Below are 23,556 nucleotides of genomic sequence, written 5' to 3'. Positions count from 1 at the left end.
CCATTGTTATATATTTTATTGTTTATAAAGGTTAAAACTTCCAAAAAACACTTATCTAACTTTTATCTTCGACTGGGTGTTTCACCATCGCTGGATCATCTGTAATAGTTCTCTTCCTGTTAGAACTCTTCCTGTTGATCTAGCGTTGGTGAAACTCCGAGTCGAAGATAAAAGTTAGATAAGTGTTTTTTACTAATTAATTATTGCTCTGTTCTTTAAGAACATTGAGCACTCTATTTGTAAAATACACTAACATAATTTACATATATATATATATATATATATATATATATATATATATATATATATATATTATATATATATATATATATATATTATATATATATCATATATATATATATATATGTATATATATATGTATATATATATATATATATTTATATATATATATGTATATATATATATATATATATATTATATATATATATATTATATATATATATCATATATATATATACAATATATATATATATATATATATATATATATATATATATATATATATATATATATATGTATATATATATATGTATATATATATATTAATATATATATATGTATATATATATTTATATATATATATATATATATATATATATATATATATATATATATATATATATATATATATATATATATATATATATATATATATGTAAATAATGGTTCTCTTATTACAGATGATTGTAAAAAATTGCAACTTTTGAAATTTTTTTTTTTTGGCTCTGTGTTTGTTACTGACAATGGTATTACATTAGTCTTAGAATTACCACAACACAAAAATTCTGTTGTTTCTTATCTACAAAGGCTTTTATCCAAATCTTCCTATTCCCCTGATGGATATCCTGCCATATTTTTAAAGTCAATTACAAATGTTATTGTTATTCCTTTTTCTATTATGTTTGAAATGTCAATGTCCAAAAATATTATACCTAGGATCTGGAAAATTGCAATATTATGTCTGATATTTAAAAAAGAAAACTTGTCGTTACCCACAAATTATAGACCTATCTCCATGACATATATTGTTTGTAAAATTACAGAATCAATTATTGCTGAAAGCATTACAAGTTTTTACTCCTGAATAATTTTATTTCTGTGCATCAGTGGGGTTTCTTAAAGCGTAGATCCATATGTACACAGATGTTGATAACATTAAATGAGTGGACCACTGCTGTTTATAATAAAAAGATAGTTGATATCATCTATATAGACTTTGAGAAAGAAAATTAGGTTACAAAATTCTTTACAAATCGTTCTCAACGTGTTGTTAATGTGTATTAATGATTCATACTCAAACAACATTCATGTAAAAGATGGAATACCAAGGAACTATTTTGGGACCCATTTTATTTTTAATTTTCATAAACAGTATAACCTCGTGTATTGAGGGGGATTGTGGAATCAAGCTTTTTGCAGGCGACAGCAATTTGTACCAAGCAAGAAAAGATAGAAATAGTATCAACCTTGTCAATACTTTAATGAGAATTTCACAATGGTCAAATAATTGTCGACTTGATATATATACCAAAAAATGCTTTCAACTACGGTACGGTAAGAATCTATTACCAGTACATTCATACTTTTTATATATTGATCCGCCTATCGAATCAATTGATTCAATCCAAGACATTGGGATATTTATTTCTTCTAATATGAAATTTTCCAATCACTGTTCTCATGTTGCTAGCAAAGCAAGTTCTTGTGCTTACTTACTCTTAAAGTCTTTCATCAGTAATGATTCTCAACTTTTGATAAGAGCTTATAAAGTTTATATTCGACCAATTTTAGAGTCATGTACCCCTGTGTGGAATCTGTATCTCTTAAAAGACAAACGTCGTATAGAAAAGGTCCAGAAACATTATACAAGAATTGTCTGCAAACGGTGTTGTGTTTTATATAAAGATTATGCTTCAAGACTTTGTATCTTCAATCTTGACTCTCTTGAATGCTGGAGAATAAAATTTGATCTTTTAATGACTTTTAAAATTAAGCACAACTTGGTTAATTTGCCTTTTTCTGAGTTTTTAACTCTTGCTCCCACTTGTTATTCAACTAGATGTCATTCCCAAAAATTAACATCACGTAACAAATACATCAATGTTATATTGACTTTTTTTTTCTGTGAAAGAGTTATTAAGATATGGAATTCTTTACCGGATTATATGGTGTATTCTACTTCATTGTCTCAATATAAATCAAATTAAAAAACATACAATATTCGGAAACATTGTTTACTGTGAAATTTGGTGTTACATAAGAGTAATTTTCAAATTACCTGTATCACGTTTTTGTATTTTTATTTAAATGCAAATAATTTGAAATAATATATATATATATATATATATATATATATATATATATATATATATATATATATATATATATATATATATATATATATATTATTTCAAAATCAAAGTCTCGTTTTCGACCACTAAAGATTTAAGAGATTTTTTAATAGGTTGATGATTTTTGACGCCTGTTTACAATAATGTTTTTATATTTATTGGTGAACGTCCTTTCTCCTTTATAAAGCACATTTATATATATCTTTATATTTGAATATATATCTTTATATATTTATTTATATATATATATATATATATATATATATATATAAATGTATATATATATGAATATATATATATATATATATATATATATATTCATATATATATATATATATAGATATATATATATATATATATATATATTTAGATATATATATATATTTATATATATATATATATATATATATATATATATATATGTATATGTATATATGTATATATATATATTATATATATATATATATATATATATATATATATATATATATATATATATATATATATATATATATGAATATATATATATACATATATATATATATATATATATATATATATATATATTATATATATATATATATATATATATATATCAGTAGAAAATCACTTAACAAAATTTTTTTTTCCATTTTACACTGTGTTACAACAACAAAGATTCATTTCTGATGTATCTTTGTTGATGAAACACAGTGTAAAATGGAAAAAAAATTTTGTTACGTGATTTTCTCCTAATATATAATTGCTCTGTTCTTTTAAGAACATTGAGCACTCTATTGTGTAGAATACTTTTTAAAGTTGTTTAAATACATATATATATATATATATATATATATATATATATATATATATATATATATATATATATATATATATATATATATATATATATATATATATATAATATATATATATATATATATATATATATATATATATATATATATATATATATATATATATATACAATACATATATATATATATTAGTAGAAAATCACTTAACAAAAATTTTTTTTCCATTTTACACTGTGTTTCATCAACAAAGATTCATTTCTAATGGATCTTTGTTGATGAAACACAGTGTAAAATGGAAAAAAAAATTTTGTTAAGTGATTTTCTACTAATATATAATTGCTCTGTTCTTTTAAGAACATTGAGCACTCTATTGTGTAGAATACTTTTTAAAGTTGTTTAAATACATATATATATATATATATATATATATATATATATATATATATATATATATATATATATATATATATATATATATATATATATATATATATATATGAATATATATATATACATATATATATATATATATATATATATATATATATATATATATATATATATATATATATATATATATATATATATATATATATAACATTAGGTGTTTTATTAATATTGTTAATTTACTATTTGTAAATAACCTTGAATCTATATAATAAAGTATATTATTTATTGATTGATTATATTAAAAAAATATTTTAGTTAAATTATTTTACAGTATACAATATATTTGATAAGTCTTTATTATAATATTTATGTTCTACATTGATAATGTAGTATAATATTTATTTAATAGCCTATTAAATGTAACCAGCTAAGGCCCTAAATGTTTTTAAAGGTGAAAATAATATATACATTGATCTTGTGATTATCAGGTTGATCTTGTGATTTTAGACTTCATTATACTTTATTTACTTTCTCAAAGAGCGTTTCAAAGTGAAGATATTAAAAGTTAGTATTTTTATTTGATTTATTTTCAAATAGCAAAAGTTTGTTATTTGAAAAAATTTAAAAAGTTTTATAAAGTTTCTTGCAATAATAACATGCTACTATTTTATTGTAGATTATAATAATATTTAATTTTGTATTAAGGCTTATACTAAAGTCCAATATTTTACAATAGTATATACAATAAAATAGTGTTTATAATAGTAGCAACACCTTGTCAGTTTTGTAACTTACATTGTCTACTATGATTATCTGGTATAAATATTATACCAGTAAATAACTAAGCTGGTAACGACATACTCTATATAATAAGTTATATTTTGAGTTTTAGCAAAGCATATTTAATTAGATTTTGAACAATTTAGTGGAAGCCAATTTAGAAGTGATGATTTCCAATCTAAATAAGTGTTCAGATGGTATAAAAGCTATCATTGAAACAACAGAAATAATGGAATCTGAATTTTTGGTAGGTAAATCTCCATTGTTCAAGACAGAGGACAACTTTCTTTCACTAGCATCTTCTGGTTCAAGTGATTGTTTATTGTATTGTGTTTTGTTTTCTTTACCATCTGCTGAAGGTGCCAAATATATTGCCAGATATTTTGAGTTTGGTAGTTTAAGTGGATGTTATTATAACCTCATTCATGCAAAATTAAAAGAAAAATTTGAAATTAATTCAGTTCTTCCCTATCAAGTTTACACAAGTCAAGATGTAGAATCCCATTCAAAAAGGCAAGATAACCTTTATCAAAAGCAAAAACCACATGGTATTTAATTTTTTTTTAAATATATATATATATATTTATATATATGTATTCTATATATCTATTTATATATATTCCGACTTTAAACTGTTTTAATTAGGCAAAAACATTTATTCACATTGGTTTAACCATAAAAAATAGAAAAGAGGTCGGTAAAATATCGCTGACCTTATGTGTGTATTCTTTTTTTGTATATAAAGAGAGAGACAGTGACATACATTTATGTATACAATTTTTAATTTTATTATTAGGAAGAAAAACACCAATTTTTTCAAAAAATAGGTTTTATGACAGACAAATTTCAAATAACAAAAGTAGTATTCAAAAACTTTTCAATCAAATTAAGCCACACATTGAATCAAAAAGCAGCAAATGTTTATTTATATTGTGTTATTCAATGTACAAAATCCAGAAATGGTCCACATCCAATGCATCTGATAATAAAAGGTGACATAGATTTGATTCATTTTACTTTTATTGTTTTGTGTTGTGTGAAAACATTGTACCATTTTTACTAAATTAATTTTATTTTTAAATAACTTTAAAATTATTAAATTAGTTAAGTTAAGTTTAATAAATAATCTGTTGAAGTGTCTATTATTTTGTACCATTAATTTAGATTTTTACTTTGTTCCGATGGTGAAAATGATTATTGGGAAAAGCTTTTGTTGGAGTATCGTTGTGTCAGAGATGACAATGGTAAAGTATTTAGCTATAAATTAGAGCAATCAAACAATTTGACTTTAGAAGAGCAAATTTACATTTTAACATCTATACCGAATGATCATTTCTGGAGCTGGTGCAATCAGATATCCACTAATGTAAAGTTTGAGCAAAGATTACCAACTTGTACTAGATATTTTCCTGCCTCCCCAAGAAATAGAATCATACAAGTATACTAAGATTATGAATTTTTCTATAAATGTTAAAATCTCTCTTCATTTTAAGATTTTCATTTTATTTTGATAATCAATTGATAATTGAGATTTTTATTTATTTATTTAGGTTTTCAGATTTTTATTTCTTAGGCATGTTGTTATCGTGAAGATCCTGGCAAAATAGTCTTAGCAGTGTTAGAGGTTCTTTTGGGTAAAAATGATATAACTATCCCATATGCTAAGGAAAAAAGTTTTATCAAACAAAAATTTGTTAACTTTAAGTTATGAGAAAACAAGTTTGACTCCATCTATAACTTATTTGTTTTACTAACTTTATTTTTTACAAATTTCAGAGGTTTCGATGGGTAAAATTGATGCTGTTGTACCATGTGATAAGAAACAAAGTAAGTTTTATAATTAATGCTAACATTTAACTACAACCTATAGAAATAAATATCAATAAATATTACAACAATTTAACATTTGTAGAACAGGAATGGAATGTCAATAATTTAATTTAAATTTGTTTATAAATTTATTTGAGTTTATATATATGTATATATAAGTATATATGTATATATAAATATATATGTATATATAAATATGTATGTATATATAAATATATATGTATATATAAATATATATGTATATATAAATATATATGTATATATAAATATATATGTATATATAAATATATATGTATATATAAATATATATGTATATATAAATGTATATGTATATATAAATGTATATGTATATATAAATATATATGTATACATAAATATATATGTATATATATATATATATTTATATATATACTGATGTTTGGAAACTTTAATTTTTAGGTAAAACTTATGGGCATCGTAAAAGGCCTTTTAATAAAATATCTATTGGTATGTCATCACCAATTATTAGCAGTAATGAAGTTGAAGAACTCCAATATTCAACAGATAAATTGCCTTTTTTGCAGAACACATCGTCTGTTCAATTAAATCTGTTTCAATATTATTGTGGACAGTTGTTCAATCATGGTGTTTTAAAATGGAGATATATGGATGAAGCCACACATATAGTTTTAATGAATGACTATGATTCTGATACTGGTGATTTCCTTGTAAGTAAATTTATTGTAATTTTTTATTATTTTTATATCAACTACCTTTAAAAAATGTAAATACCAATTTTTTTTAATTTTGCACAAAAAAAAAAAATTCATTGGTTATACCTAGTGCAATGATTTCATTCATATCAGTGTCACAAGTTCAACTTTTTCTCCAATTTATAATTGTTCATGCAAGATATTTTCAATTTCAAGCAGCCATGTAGATGCTACTGTTGTAAATTATTGCCTGCATGTCCGTTTGTTAAAAAGCCTTTTTTCTCTGTTGGCTCCATTTGTAGAGCCAGCATCAACTGATACGTGTTATATAAATGTTGTTGTGATGAATGAAGGGCTCAAGTTTTCTTCAATTCCAGTTATTGAATTACCATCACGACTTAATGTCAATAAATTTTCTGTTGTGGAAAATCAATCAGTAGCTATTGTTACTATTTATAAGGTTTCAGGTAGTAATAGGAGAGTTGTTCAATGTCACAACTCTTTGTGCACGGTTAATGAAGGCTCAAAAAGGGCTTTAAAATACTTAACAAGTGAAAGTGTAAGCAAAGTCTGCTGTCATCTCATGAAATTAAGAGAATGTTGGGATTTGAGTTCTTTTAACAGTGACTTAAATGAGGATGTTGATATTGATGTACTCCCAATGGATGGTATTGAACTTCCAGATCAAAAGGTAAGGTTTTTTATTGTCTACTCTTTATTCTTTTACAGTAAGGTTTTGCAAACTTTAAGTTTTATTAATGCCTGGATACAGTCTATTAATCCTATAAGTCTATTAATGCTTAGATACAACCTAAATCCGTTTATGAGTAGTTTCACTTATAATTTACTATAATTAGTGTTCACATTTAAGTAAAAACGTGCGAAGGCCGCTGGTTCGACTCCGGCTTCTCTACATAAGAGAATAGCTCAGTGGTTAGAGCGTCGTACGTGTTAATTACTTTTAACTTTCTAATATTCATTTTTTATAAATATTAAAAAATAATCATAGTTTAAAATAATGCATTATAATAATAATGAATTTAATGATAATAATAAATATATGATAAATAAATCCACTTAAAGTTCCAAAAGATGTTTGGAAATATAAGAGTTTTCAATTTTACTTTTTCAATTTTTCAATTATTTTATTTTTTTAATATAATTAGTGTATTTCTAGTGGATTGATTTATTTGATGATGTGACTGGTTTATGGAAATTTGGCTTAAGTGCACCTAGTAAACAACAAGTGGATCAAGATCCATTTTCTCCAAGATTGGTAGGAGAATTAAATAAAAGAATCCAATGGGTACATAATCAATCGGTTTATCCTTCTATCGATGGTGTTTGCGAATGTGGAGTAGGTTTTTACTTTTAATTATATCAGTAATATCACGCAATTTTTAAAATTATTTATGCAACATTTTAAATAAAGGATACTGTATTACCTTTTAGGTTAATTGAGTTATATTTTAGGCTGGATGGACTACCGATGCTTATCCAGAAGGAAAACTTTTCCCGGATGGCACATCTAATTTATATACAGACAGAGGTGTTATACTAGTGCAGATTTTTTTTCGACGTTGTGTCAGACTGTCATGTATAAGGTATTGGGATGGTGCAGAGCATTGCGTGTTTCGATTATCCTCATCTACATGCGCTGGGTATGAAATTGGTTGGGACTTTGTTGATTCGGTTCAAACCAGTGGTCAAACTTTTAGCGGTTATGTTACCAATATATTAATTGGTTTTTCGGATGGACTTCTCACATGGGGATTGACTTCCGAGAACAGTGCACAATGTGTGGAGACAACAATCGCATTTTAGCTTGTGATGGAACGAAACTTGGTATTGGGTTTAAGCAAACCTTTGTAAAACCTATTGAGACTTCAGAAATTGAAGAAGTTTCAAAAACAACATTCCGCAGATTTGATCGTTGTTTCATTCCAAATACCAAAGAAAAAGACCCCAAAGATTTTGCACAAGCAAGAAAATCTATCCGCACTGTTTGCGAAACTATAAAGAATGGTTGCGATAATCATGATGTATTATCTTTAGAAGCCTCTTTAGATTTTTTTATATCCCTTTATGCTAAAGCTGCTTTTAACAGAATGATAACTGGAATAGATTGTCCTCAGCAAGAAAGAACAGCACTTGCAGAATTTTTTATATTACTTGCAGCTGATGCATCAATGGATTCCCTAATTCCATATAGATTTTGTTCCGAGGTATCATCTTTTATGATGTTGGTATTAGAAAATAGCGTTTCTATTGAGGATGTGAAAATTTTTGTACATAAATCTAAATATTTCTGCCCTGAATTGTCGTCCCTTATACTTAATTCTGTTAATTGTTCTTCAAATGGAAATCCGCGCTCTGATGTAGCAATGCTGGTTGATTATATTGCGAAAGCTATAATTAACATTCATACTTTCAATGAACCATGTGGTAATATCAGCATAATTGAAAATTCTTATAATCCAGCTAAGTATGGTCGCGCATACTACTTTACTCAACATCGATGTCAAATTAGAAGAATGCGCGATTTCACTATAGATAAAGAAGATCGCAAAAAGTTTGTTTTTGATGACCATCCAGATGTGAACTGCGACAAGCAATTTCCTTCCGTTTCAAAGAAAGGAACAACTTATGCTTTTTTTTGGTTTTGTCCAGTTCATGGTCATTGTTATGGATTTCATGTAATCCCAGGCAGTGAAGGTCGAAAGGATCCTGCAGCGTCGCTTTATACTCATTGTCCGGAAGCTCCGGACGATTTATTTTATGATTTTGCGTGCAATTTATCCGAGTATTGTAAAAACAGAGAGTCGCAGTATTTTTCAAAGACTAGATTCTTTCATGATATTTTTCATGGATACACACATAAGTGTTCCAATGCCTTTAAATACAGTCGTTTGACTTCTTCGTCTCACGTGAACACGTCCATATGTGAACAATTTAATAGTTATATTCAAAAAATCAAGCGTTCAGCGAAGTTAATGTCGCAAGCGCATTTTATGTTTTACTTACAATTTTTTGTATATCTTTGGAACAAATCGAAGCGAACCTCATTTCAAAAAAAGCTGAATATTGTTCATCAAGGATCCCAAAATTAAATAATTGTTTGAAATATTATTATATTCAATATTAACATCTTGTCTTGATGTATTGAACTTACTTACATTTATATATTTTTGATAGGTGTTCAGTATATTGTTCCTCAATATTAAGCTGGTGTGTTTTAAGCTTCTTTTTTTTTAAATTTTATTCCATGTTAGGGTGTCCTGTTTTTGATTTTTATTTTTTAATGGGGTTTTCAGTGATGACATTTAACCTAAACACGTTAGTTACATTACGTTAAATTACATATTTATAATGATTTTCATCTATAAGAAAATATGAGTACGAAAGATCCCTGGGAAAACTTAATAAATTACAATATTCTTCTTATGTTTTACGTTTTATTAAAAATTATTAAAAAGATGCTATCAATAATAACTTGTCTACTTATTGCCTCAGAATTAGAAAATGCAATACTCTTGCGTGCTAAATACAAGGAGGGGGCAGCGTGTATTAATTTTTGAGCTTATTAAAAAATCGAAGTTATAAATTTTTACTTGTTATCAACAAAAAAAACTATATATTTCAAAAGTAAAAAAAAAATAGTGTAAACCGGCCTTATATTAATAATAAAGTAATTATAATATATAATTTTAAATAAAAAATGGCGGGGTAACTTTGAATACAAATCTATTTTTTTCTCTTGCTTATAAGAGTTATTTTATATGAAACTGTTCGAACCTTAATTATGGATAAAACAGTTTAAATTAAATAAATCCATGAAAATGTTTCTTTTGGCCATGGGAAAAATTTGTAAATAAAAATTAGGCAGATTTTTATACAGACTTGCTTTATAACCATCATATAAGAAAAGTTCAAGTATCTTGAGAGAAAGATTTTCTTCTTCAGATTTTTTATGAAGTAGTGTTTATCATTTCGTGACAATATACAATTTTTTTTACGCAAAAAGGTTTGCAAAATACGTCACGCTTTAGGTTTTGTAAAACTTTGTTCCAGGGGAAAGAGGGAAACGAAAAAGTTATACGTATCTTTTTCATAGTATATATACAAGGTTTTAATTTGAAAAGTACTCTTAAGATATTTTTATTGAAAAAGAAACTGCATATACGCAGTTTCTTTTTCAATAATTATTATTATTATTATTATTATTATGTATCTCGCCGATAAGAAAAGTTTACAGTTTTATGCAATACAAATATATAAATACATGGCTGGGGCAAGAAGAAGACAAGTTCTGTCTTATCACCAAGCCCCTTTAAATAAAAATGTCAATAATAAAAATACATAACAAAGTAACTCGTTGAATAAACGTTAAACAAAACGTTGCGTTAAAATAAAATAACGATAAATAAAAACTAAAAAACATTTTACGCTATATTACAGTGTAATATATCCAAATGTATACGAAGATTTTTTAATTAATTATTTTAATTAAATTATTTTTTTCCTAACTGGTTATAGATTTATAAACCTTTTGAATTTAAATCATAAAATAACAGATAATACACGAACAACAAACAAACAAACAAAAAAAAACATTTTTAAAAACATTTTTAGTATCTTAATGTGTCTTATATACATGTAAAGTTTATTATATCAGATAAAAAACAACGTCATAATGTACAAATTGAAATGTATATAGAATATATATTTAAACCATATTTATAAAGAAATAGACAAACGTGATTACTCCTAATCAAAGGCAAAGAATTTTATTAATAGTTAAAAAAGAAAACAGTCTGTTATACATAACACGTTCTAAAATCTTGGAAAAAGCAGGTAAGAATTGAGATTGGTCTGTAGTTTGAGACATCAGAAGGATCACCTGTTTTATATTTTGGTGTAACCTTTGCACATTTTAAGTTTTCAGGAAAAACTCCGTGTTTTAAAGATAAATTAAAAATATGTTAAAGTGGTATTTTTATAAAACTTATTGATTTAATAATGACAATACTAATGACATCATCAGCACCCGAACTTTTATTAGGTTTTAGTAAAGAAACTGAGTTTAATAATTCATCTTCTCTAAGTTCATGGTTAGACATGACAGATTTATTTGGTGTTAGGTATGAACGAAAGTTTGTCTGAGATGGTCCTATTTTAGAGGCTAAATTCGAACCTACATTAACAAAAACGTTATTAAGAGTTTCTGCAACTAATGATTTATTTATAATTAAGTTATTATTAATTTTAAGATTAGTTGGAAGTGCATTTCGGTCCAGATTTTTCTTGCCAATTACCTCTTTAATAATGTTCCATGTTTTTTGTGTACTGTTGTTTTTCTTTAATTTTTCAGAATAATAGTTTTTTTTTTGAGCGTTTTAGAACAGATTCAAACAAACGTTTATAACTTTTATAAGTAGTTTCATTTACCAAAGTTCATTTTTTAAGAAACTTACAATATAATAGTTGTTTAATTTTGGAAGATTTAAGGATTCCCTTCGTTATCCATGGGTTTAAAAGCGTTTTCGACTTGACTAATTTAGTAATTTTAGGGAATGCTTCATTATAATGAGTAAGAAATTCAGTTAAGAAGATATCGTAGGCTTCATTGGCATTTTGATTTTTTAGCGTCTCGTTCCAATTTACACACGATATAAGATAATGAAAATATTTTATGGATGTATCATTTATAATTGTAAAATATTGTAAAATAAAAATATATGTATACATATGCAGGACAACAATAGTTAAAATCTCGGAAAATTAAAAGTAAAAATAAATGGTGATTAAAAAAAAAGAATTAATAACGATTTAATGTGTTTTATAAAAAATACTTATTATTCAAACTCTGCACTTTTATGGTAAAATTCGCGTTATTTTGGGCAGTTCATTTTAAAACATTAAATGTTTTTTTTTCAGACTTAAGATCTTGTTTTGCAGCAAGTTTTAAAGCAAATTTTCAGGTCATTAAACTTTGAAACTAACTAAAAAATTGAATTTCACGCTTGATTTTGTAATAAAATATGCTTATATATATAAATGTATTTTTTTAACTTAATTTTAGGTGTCCAAAAAGTCCTAACGGTCTTATCAGAGAGCACCACGGGAAAGCATTTAACAGGAAGTTCACGCCTCCTTCCGAACCAAAGTCGCAAAACATGCCCAGAAGTGGGGTTTGAGCCATGGATCTCTTGTTTCTGAGACAAGAGCTAACCACTACGCAACGGCTGCTCAGTTTTCTGCTCAAAGTTACGTAAAACGTAAAGGTTTTTCTATTTAAACCCATTAACTTTTTACCGGACATTTAATAAATTTAATTTTGAAAATGGATTTTTTTGACCGGCGTAAAAAGTTATAAAAAAATACCTCAGCGTAGTTAAGGAGAGATTCGAACAATTTGAATTTCTTAAAAACTAAAATTTTAAACTTCAATTTTTAATGTTTTCCGTTTATTTTCGACTATTACTATTATATATTTAAAAAAAGTAGAGCTTAAGCTTTTCTTATATAATTTATTAGTTTTTTTTATAAATCTTTTAATGAGAGTATCAAACAAAATAAAACTACCACTAAAATACATAAAACGCGACGGGCAGCATCATACAAATAGCTAAAAAAGCGAAATTTTGAATGCTGTATACGAGGGTCATTATTTATATTTCGAGAATAGGAACAAAAACAAATAGTTAAGCTGCGAATATATTTTTATTGTTTTTCAAAGTACTTGCCACGATGATCGATCACTTTTGCATGCGCTTAAACCAATTTTCAAAGCATTTATTCCATTCCAAATGAGGTATCTCCAAAACATGATTTTTGAACGCTTCAATAGCTTCTTCGGGCAATGAAAATTGTTGACCACGCAGTTTATTCTTCACGGATGGGAACAAAAAGAAATCATTGGGTGCCAAGTCAGGGCTGTACGGCGGATGACCCATCAATTCGATGTTTTGAGTGCTCAAATAGTCTCTTGTTTGAGCCGATGTGTGAAAGCTTACATTGTCATGATGAAGAACAATTCGACGTCTGTTTGTTTTCCTTATTTTACCGAAGATTTCTGGCAAACAGATGGTTGTGTACAACTCAGAATTTTCTGTTCTACAATCCTTTACAGGCACTGTTATAATATGACCAGTTTTTCCGAAGTAACAGGCCACCATTTTCTTTGAAGTGCTTCGTGCGCGAACAACTTTTGTTGAATTTGGTTCATCTTGGAACAACCATACAGTCGACTGCTGCTTACTTTCAGGCTCATACGAATATATCCATGATTCATCACCTGTCACGATTTTATAAACGTCTTTTGAAGCACCACAACACAAGCCTTTTTTTGAGCGATTGTCAAATTATGTGGGATCCAACGTCACAGATTCGATGTTTTCTGGCACTACAGTCGATTTTGGACGACCTTCACGAGACACGTCGGACAGCGAAATACGACCGTCAGATGGACTCACAACATGACATCAGTGTTGCCAATTCCCGAAATATAAATAGTGACCCTCGTATATATATATATATATATATTATATATATATATATATATATATATATATATATATATATATATATATATATATATATATATATATATATATATATATATATATATATATATATATATATATATATATATATATATATATATGTATACAATAATATAAGTAAATTATTAAAAATATGCATCACTAACCATTAATTTTCAGAAAAACAAGATTTTTTTTCTAGTTTTGAGCAAGTCGCAAGTCAAGTCTCAAGTCACTGAGATCAAGTCTCAAGTCAAGTATCAAGTTGCTCAGTAACATATCAAATCAAGTCTTAAGTCTAGTCATTAAAAAATTAACTAAAAAAAAAATTTGAAAGCTGAATGAAAATAAATTAAAGAAAATAAAATAAATAAAGAAACAAGAATTCAAAAACGGAAATAGTTAAAAAAAACTGAAACAAAATAAAAAAATCTCTATGTTTTGAAGAAACGAAAAGAATAATTTTTAAGTTTTATTGTTGTCTTTTTTTTTGTGTGCACTTTGTGTCGTCTATTTTTGGGCATCATTTATGTTTTCATGTATTTGATTTATTTTTATTATTATATATATTATTTAATATATTATATTTAAAATATAATATATTAGAAAGTGAAATATTTAAATAAATGATAATTTTATCAAAAATTTACCTTGAAAAAAAATTTACAAAAAATTGCCCCTTTTGAATAACGCACAATCTGTTTACTGCTAATATAGAAACATTTTTTTTCCAAATAAATCAAGACATTACAATAACTATGTTTTTGCTATATATATTTTATATATATACCCTTATAGATACCTATATATAGATACCTTTTTCTCCTCAAACTTCTAACTCTTTACATGCTGATAACCAGTTATCTGCATTATTTCGCTCTACATGTCCAAACCACCTCAATCTTTCCTAACGGTCCCTATCAGATATACTCACTAAGTCTAATCTCTTTCTACAATCATCGCTGCTTTTCTTGTTTTTTAGAGCCACACCACGCATCCATCTAATCATCATCTTTTCTGTCTTTTCTAAACATCATTAACCATGTTTCACTGGCATACATCATATTACATGGACCTATGGGCTATATAGTTTTCCATTAATCTTTAATGAAGTACCTCTTGCGGTTAAAAGTGGAGATAATTCTCTGAACTTGGCCCAAACAGACCTTACTTATGCCCTAGATGCTTCTTCAGCTCTACAAGCTGATCTAATTGTATCAAGAAAGCAAAATTTACCAACACAATCTTATTTTCCTCCACTATTTATTTCAATATCAATTCATAAAAATTGCATTTTCTACACTCAAAATGCCCAAAAATGAACCCAAAAATGTGCTGATAAAAGTCTTCATTATTTGCAAAATTATTTGTTGAAATAGTTCTAAAAGATTAAATAAAAACATTGAAAAAGTTAACATATTTTTATTTATTATTTAGCATAAAAACATTGAAAAAGTTAACATATTTTTATTTATTATTAATTAATTTGACTGTTTATTATGTAAATATAAAATTTTATATTTTTTATTAATTAATATAACTGTTTAACTCTAAAACATCATAAATTTGTTATTTCAACTAAAATATTTTTAATGATATATCATTTTTTTAAAAAAGGTACTCATGGTGACAAAAGTCTCATGTGTCCTATAACACAACATTTCTTATATTATGCGAATATTAAATTTTTGAATTTTTAATATTTATTATACTATATTTTATATTATATATATATATATATATATTATATATATATATATATATATATATATATATATATATATATATATATATATTTATATATATATATATAGAACTCTTAAATGTTTTTCGAAAGTAAACAATAAAACGCAAGAAGAGATTTATAATATTTTTTCTTTCTTTTAATTAAAAGATTGCAGCCTAAACCTAATCCATAGGCGATGGCATACCTAACCTAAAGGAACATTATCTAACGGGAATTCCATGTGAAAACATCTAGGGCATGCAACCTTAAGTCTCAGACTTTGCTGATTTTTGCACCACTATAAGATTTTAATAAGTTATGATGATTCAAAAAATTTTATCATCTAATTCTAACCGGTTCCAAAGATATAGCTGTTTTAACTTTGACTTAAACCATCAAAAATCTGCTATTTTGAAAAATGGTTTTGGACTGTGTGTACTAAAAAGCTATGTCATTGTTCTGTGTGTACTAAAATGCTGAAAATATGTACCTATACATATTTTGGGATGAGGAATCCAATGAAACAACTTAAAACATTTGAAAATAAACTTAAAACCTAAAATTTAGGCATTTAGCATAATTTTACTAGGCGTGTTAAATTACAAAAATGCCAACTCGATTTTTTTTTATATATATATTATTTTAAAGTTGCCCTAAACAGTTTAGTTAGACTTATTACAAAAAATTGTAGTGGTTCTCCAGGTCATTCCCAAATTCTACCCGAGGGGGCTACACCTATTGTGCATTTTGTCAGAAGTTATAAACACTGGTAGGGTGCCCCCATTATATAGATCTTAGGAATGACATGGGGGTTGCCAATGTATGACCACCAGTCTTCTCCGTTTGAAATTTACCACCAGCGCACGGATAAGCGCTGGCCAGACAGTCATTATTTGTCTGGCGTGTGCAATTTTAAAAAATAATTGTTTTTTGTACTTCCTAATAAAGGAAAAAGAACTTCTTAATGAAGAAAAAAGTTTGTTTCAATTTAAAAACACACTTGAAAATTATTGGCAAGCGGTAAAGAAAAGGCTGACCAAAGTATTGGCGGGCATGTGGGCGAGTGGAAAACTATATATATATATATATATATATATATATATATATATATATATATATATATATATATATATATATATATATATATATATATATATATATATATATATATATATATATATATATATATATATATATATATAGATCTATAGTTTGTTGGATTTGGGAAGAGCGGAAGGAAAAAAGTGATTCTTACGCCAACATATATGTCACTTTTAATTACTTTTAACTTTCGTCCAACATTTCCGTGTTGGACGAAAGTAAAAACCATTAATTTAATTACAAATTAATCGTTTTTTAAAAAAACCACAAAAACGCAAATTTAATTGACCAGAATGTTTTTAAAAACATTCTGAATGTTTTTAAAACATTTTGAATGTTTTTAACAATATAAACAATGTTTTTATTTTTATTTTTTTCAATAAAATGTTTTTATTTTAATTTTTTTTAATAAAATGTTTTTATTTTTATTTTTTTCAATAAAATGTTTTTATTTTAATTTTTTTTAATAAAATGTTTTTATTTTTATTTTTTTTACTGTAAATCATGCGCGGAGTGTTGCTACATCGACTATCTTATAGCCTGACTCGAAAGGGAGTGCTGCTATATCGACTGACAAATAGCCTGACTCGCAAGGGAGTGCTGCTACATCGACTGACAAATAGCCTGACTCGCAAGGGAGTGCTGCTACATCGACTGACAAATAGCCTGACCCGCAAGGGAGTGCTGCTACATCGACTGAGGGTTTGGTTGGGGCAGGCAGTCTATCATTATTAAAAAAAAAAATTCCGGTCTTGAATTTTAATTTTTACTTTTTGTCAACAAAATACGGAATAAACTTTCGGACAACATCTAAGGGTTCTATATATATATATATATATATATACAACCCTTAGATGTTGTCCGAAAGTTTTTTCGATATTTTGTTGACAAAAAGTAAAAATTAAAATGCAAGACCGGAATTTTTTTTTTTTAATAATGATAGACTGCCTGCCCTAACCAAACCCTCAGTCGATGTAGCAGCACTCCCTTGCGGGTCAGGCTATTTGTCAGTCGATGTAGCAGCACTCCCTTGCGAGTCAGGCTATTTGTCAGTCGATGTAGCAGCACTCCCTTGCGAGTCAGGCTATTTGTCAGTCGATGTAGCAGCACTCCCTTGCGAGTCAGGCTATAAGATAGTCGATGTAGCAACATTCCGCGCATGATTTTCAGTAAAAAAAATAAAAATAAAAACATTTTATTAAAAAAAATAAAAATAAAAACATTTTATTAAAAAAAATAAAATAAAAACATTGTTTATATTGTTAAAAACATTCACAATGTTTTTAAAACATTCTGGTCAATTAAATTTGCGTTTTTGTGGTTTTTTTAAAAAACGATTAATTTGTAATTAAATTAATGGTTTTTACTTTCGTCCAACACGGAAATGTTGGACGAAAGTTAAAAGTAATTAAAAGTGACGTATATGTTGGCGTAAGAATCACTTTTTTCCTTCCGCTCTTCCCAAAGCCAACAAACTATAGATCTATATATATATATATGTATATATATATATATATATATATATATATATATATATATATATATATATATATATATATATATGTATATATATATATATATATATATATATATATATATATATATATATATATATATATATATATATATATATATATATATATATATAAGGCTTTTATAAGGTAAATTATAGTTGTTGCAAGAGAAGTATAGGAAGAAAGATTTTAAAACACCCCTCCCCCATTCTGCCGCAATCAGTTCATATATTTAAAACGGTATCGCCCATAACATCACTGGGTGCGGCCTTGATATATATATATATATAATATATATATATATATATATATATATATATATATATATATATATATATATAGGTACCCTTATTAAAAATTTAAAGTTTTTTTTAAATCAAACCTGTTCAATTATATTGAGATTATTAAATGATAAACTTTGATACCAAATTTATAGTCCTAGGTCAACTAAAAAAAAAAGATATACAACATTAGGCTAGATAAAATACAGTTGACATTTTTAAAAAGGTGCACAAAGAAATGATTTTAATAATTGGACTTTAAGCAATAAAACAATATAAATCGTATTAATTTAAAAAAAATAAAAGTTTAAATAAACTGTTTAGGCACATTATACAGCAGATAGAAATGATTTTAAGCCAAGAATATAGGTGCTAGCGAAAACAAGTAATTTGTAGTTATTAGCTAGCAGTTTTGAGCAAACAATTTTAGAAATGAAGGAGATGTTTAAATATTGATTATTATATACCAAATGAAAGATCTGTAAATAATCTGTACAGGGATGTTTTTTTTTCCTAAGCATTTATAATGTAAGATAAAGAAAAAGCTACATAAGTGATATGCCCTTATTTGGTAGCAACTATCTGTAATTTTTTTAAACATGTTCGCAATGTTTAAATATCAATTATTATATATCAAATGAAAGTACTATAAATAATCTATTTGAGCATGTTAATTTACTATGTGAGCATTTGTGTTTAAAAAAATCACTATTTTTACCAGGTTTGTTTAATAAGAAAAGTATATTTATTTTTTACAATAAGTTTAAGCCTGTTTATACAGAAAAATAAAATTGCACAGTACATAGTTTTAATAACGTTTTAAAGCTCTTTCCATCATGTATATAGCTAAAGTTAAAACCCACAAAAAACTGGAAACTTTTTAAAAGCAATGTCAAAATATAAAATGCGTATATATATATTATTAATAAAAAAAATATGTAATATAAACGTGCTTTTATAAATCTTTTTCCTTTTTCCCGTAACTAACAAAGATGAAAAATACAAATAACATAAATTTAAATATCATTATTTATCTAAGCAGTGAAAATCTTAAAATCAAAAAGATATGCCTATTTAATATATAGAATAGGTATATAGTAACTATATACACCAGTATCTAGACTAGATACTGGTGTACATAGTTACTATATACATATATTATATATGTATATAGTAACTATATACACCAGTATCTAGTCTAGATATATATTATAGTGTGTATATAGTATACACACTATAATATATATATATATATATATATATATATATATATATATATATATATATATATATATATATATATATATATATATATATATATTATGGGTTGAATCGTATTTTATGTACGTAAACTATAACAGTAAAATGCGCAACTTTTTTGTTGCGTAATAAAAAGTAATTAAAAAGTTCTTTTGTTTTTGGAATATTTTTAAACAAATGATTTTGCATAATTAAGAATTTCACTAAATTTTAAATTTTCATAAAAACTTTTAAACTGAAAATATTTGTAAAGTATAAAAAATTGTTTTTTTAAAAACTATAAAATGCCAAGACCGCAAGCATCTCGCTTTATTGTTCCAGATAATGAATTGGTACAACCGAATGACATTTTAACTTCAAGATACAATCTTACCACATTAGCTCGTATCCCAGCAAACATGACAACGTTGAATCAACGTTGAAAACCGGTCGCAAAAGATGTTGCGGAAACGTTGACAAAGTAATCGATTTTGCAATGATATGTAACGTTGTTTAATAGAGGTTGATTAAACGTTATTGCGTAACGTTAAAAAAACGTTACTAAATGACGTTACAAAAGCGTCGCAACTAAACGTTGAAAAAGCGTTACATAAAAAGCGTTGAATAAACGTCGCAACTTAGCGTTGAAAAAACGTTACCTAAAAAGCGTTGCATAAACGCTGTTAAAGTAGTCTATTTTGCAAGGATTTGTAACGTTGTTAGTAAAACGTCGATTTAACGTGACTCAAAGACGTCGAGTAAAGGTTGAAATATAACGTTGAATCAACGCTTAAATGCGCTGTATAAAATATCGCAAAATATTATTAAACGTAATTAAACGTGGCTATAATATATATTGAATTGGCAAATAAAACTAAATTGTAAGTTGAACTCTGCCCTCGCAATATTTCCAAAATCAATTTTTAATACAAACAGTAATATACAATGATAAATATAAAAAAGCTTAACATATACAATTTATAGATATATATATAAAAATATAAATATTTTCTTTAAAATTTATGTGTGTGAGTGTTTGCATATATATTTATGCAATATATAAAAATACAATTAACAGGATATCGTATCGATAGGCCAGGATATCATTGAGATACAGAATCTAAATCAAAAAACAAAACTTGTACCATTAGTAGTCTGAAAGCAAATGTAAAAAAAAAATGTTATTAAATTAGTATAATTATTATTAAATTTAAAAAGTAAAAATATATATATATATATATACATATATATATATATATATATGTATATATATATATATATATACATATATATTTATATATATATATATATATATATATATATATATATATTATATATTATATATATAGATATAGATATATATATATATATCTATCTATATATATATATATATATTACATATATATATATATACATATATATATATATATATATTTATATATATATATATATATATATATATATATATATATATATATATACATACATATATATATATATAAATTATTTATATATATAATTTATAATTATAGGTTCAGGTATCACTCCATTGACTAGTTTTTAACTATATGAGTGACCTTATTTATGTGAGTTGAAATAAATATTATTGTAAATTTTCATATTTTAAAATTGTCTGCTTATTCAAAGCAATTTTTATTTCCTTTGAATTTTCTTTAACAAACTCATGCAAATGCTGTTATGCAGAAATGCAGTTATTCGAACCTGCAGTTGTTCAAAATTTCGGTTATTCGAAACAATTTTTGCTCCCCTTGAGGATAAAAAAACACATTTAAGGAACAAAAAATAAATAAAAAATGGACTATATTTTCAATGAATTGTAAAATATTTACTATTTTACAAGGATAAAACTGAAGTAGCACCAAATTCCAAGGGTCTTTTTACTTTTATTAAAATTTGAAAGAAACTTAAAGTAGGTTATTTTAAAGAGCATATTCAGTTATTCGAGTTTCAGGTTATTCGAAATAAATTCTTATACCCCTTGGAGGTTCGAATAACCGGGAATTTACTGTATATATATAGATATATATATATATATATATATATATATATATATATATATTTATATACAAAAATAATTTTGTATATATATATATATATATATATATATATACAAAATTATATAATTTTGTGTATATATATATATATATATATATACACAATTATATAATTTTGTATATATATATATATATATATATATATATATATATATATATATATATACAAACTTATATAATTTTGTATATATATATATATATATATATATATATATAAATATATATATATATATATATATATATACAATATTATTTACGTCAGAATCTATAACTGCAAAAGTTTTAAGTTTTTTTTAAAATTTGATTCCAGAGAGAAAAAAAAACATTTATAACTCTTTTTAACTCAATGCAAAAGTAACTCTATTAAATGAACTTTGCTAACTTACAGTTTTTCTGTCTAAAAAAAATGTGACAAAAGTAAGAAACATCTACATTTTTATTATGAAATATAATGCTCTGTCAATAACTATTTACTTAAAAGTATTAACATCAAAAATATTTTGTTAAAGTTATTAACAATAAGCATTTTAAACTATATTTTTTGGAATTTATTTTTAGAAAAAGTTAAAATAATAATAATGGTTTATCATCAAAATTATTCATTGGACATCAGATCTCGGGTCACTTTTGATCGAAAAAAGGGCTTAACCTACAAGCAATGTGATGAAAAATATCAAATATCAGTTAGTGGTGTTAGGAAGATGTGTATAAAGTATGAAACAACTGGTTCTGCTGAAAATCAGAAAAGACTTGGTCGCCCCATTAAGACTTCAACAATAACCAATATCCTAATTGCACTGATAAAAAAAAAAATTCAACAATAACCTAAAAAAAATTCAACAATAAAATAAGGCAGATTGTTGAAAATCTTAAATTAAATGTTTCCTATCGAACTGTACAGAGAAGACTTAATTTAAGTGGTTTAATAATTTAGGTGGTTTAAATAAACCTTCTCCAGAAAAAAAAAACCCCTCATTAGTCGTATAAGCAAAGAAAAACTTTTAGCATTTGCAAAACTGCATATTAACAAGTGTGAGGCATTGTGGAACTTAGTGTTGTGGACTGATAAGAATAAATGTCAAATACTTGGCTTAAAAACGACAAAGAGTTTGGCGCAGACCTTGTGATGCACTCTTAGATAGAAATCTTACAAAAACAGTCTAGCATGGAGGTGGTTCGCCTATGGCTCGGGGATGTTTTGATTCAAATAGTGTG

At 25.4% G+C, this 23,556-nt stretch overlaps 1 protein-coding gene and 1 long non-coding RNA gene across 2 annotated transcripts in view; one reads left to right on the top strand and one right to left on the bottom strand.

The window, feature by feature from the left end:
- The first annotated feature begins 3,977 nt into the window (after window positions 1–3,977).
- LOC136091139 (uncharacterized) lies at window positions 3,978–6,927 on the top strand. Its single transcript, XM_065818122.1, has 7 exons — window positions 3,978–4,123; window positions 4,486–4,887; window positions 5,136–5,331; window positions 5,504–5,777; window positions 5,913–6,012; window positions 6,116–6,166; window positions 6,608–6,927. Coding segments are annotated over exons 1-7 (1,344 nt in total). The 5' UTR covers window positions 3,978–4,122.
- Window positions 6,928–20,681: 13,754 nt separating this feature from the next.
- The window catches only part of LOC136090705 (uncharacterized), a 4,483-nt gene continuing 1,608 nt past the window's right edge, over window positions 20,682–23,556 (bottom strand). Inside the window, exon 4 of the long non-coding RNA XR_010643656.1 lies at window positions 20,682–21,386. This is a non-coding gene — a long non-coding RNA (uncharacterized LOC136090705). The remainder of the gene's footprint in view (window positions 21,387–23,556) is intronic.

Source organism: Hydra vulgaris, chromosome 14 (assembly GCF_038396675.1).
Source record: "Hydra vulgaris chromosome 14, alternate assembly HydraT2T_AEP".
Classification (NCBI taxonomy): domain Eukaryota; kingdom Metazoa; phylum Cnidaria; class Hydrozoa; order Anthoathecata; family Hydridae; genus Hydra; species Hydra vulgaris.
The sequence above is the reverse complement of the archived record's forward strand: the minus strand, read 5'-3'. Positions and strand labels throughout refer to the sequence as shown.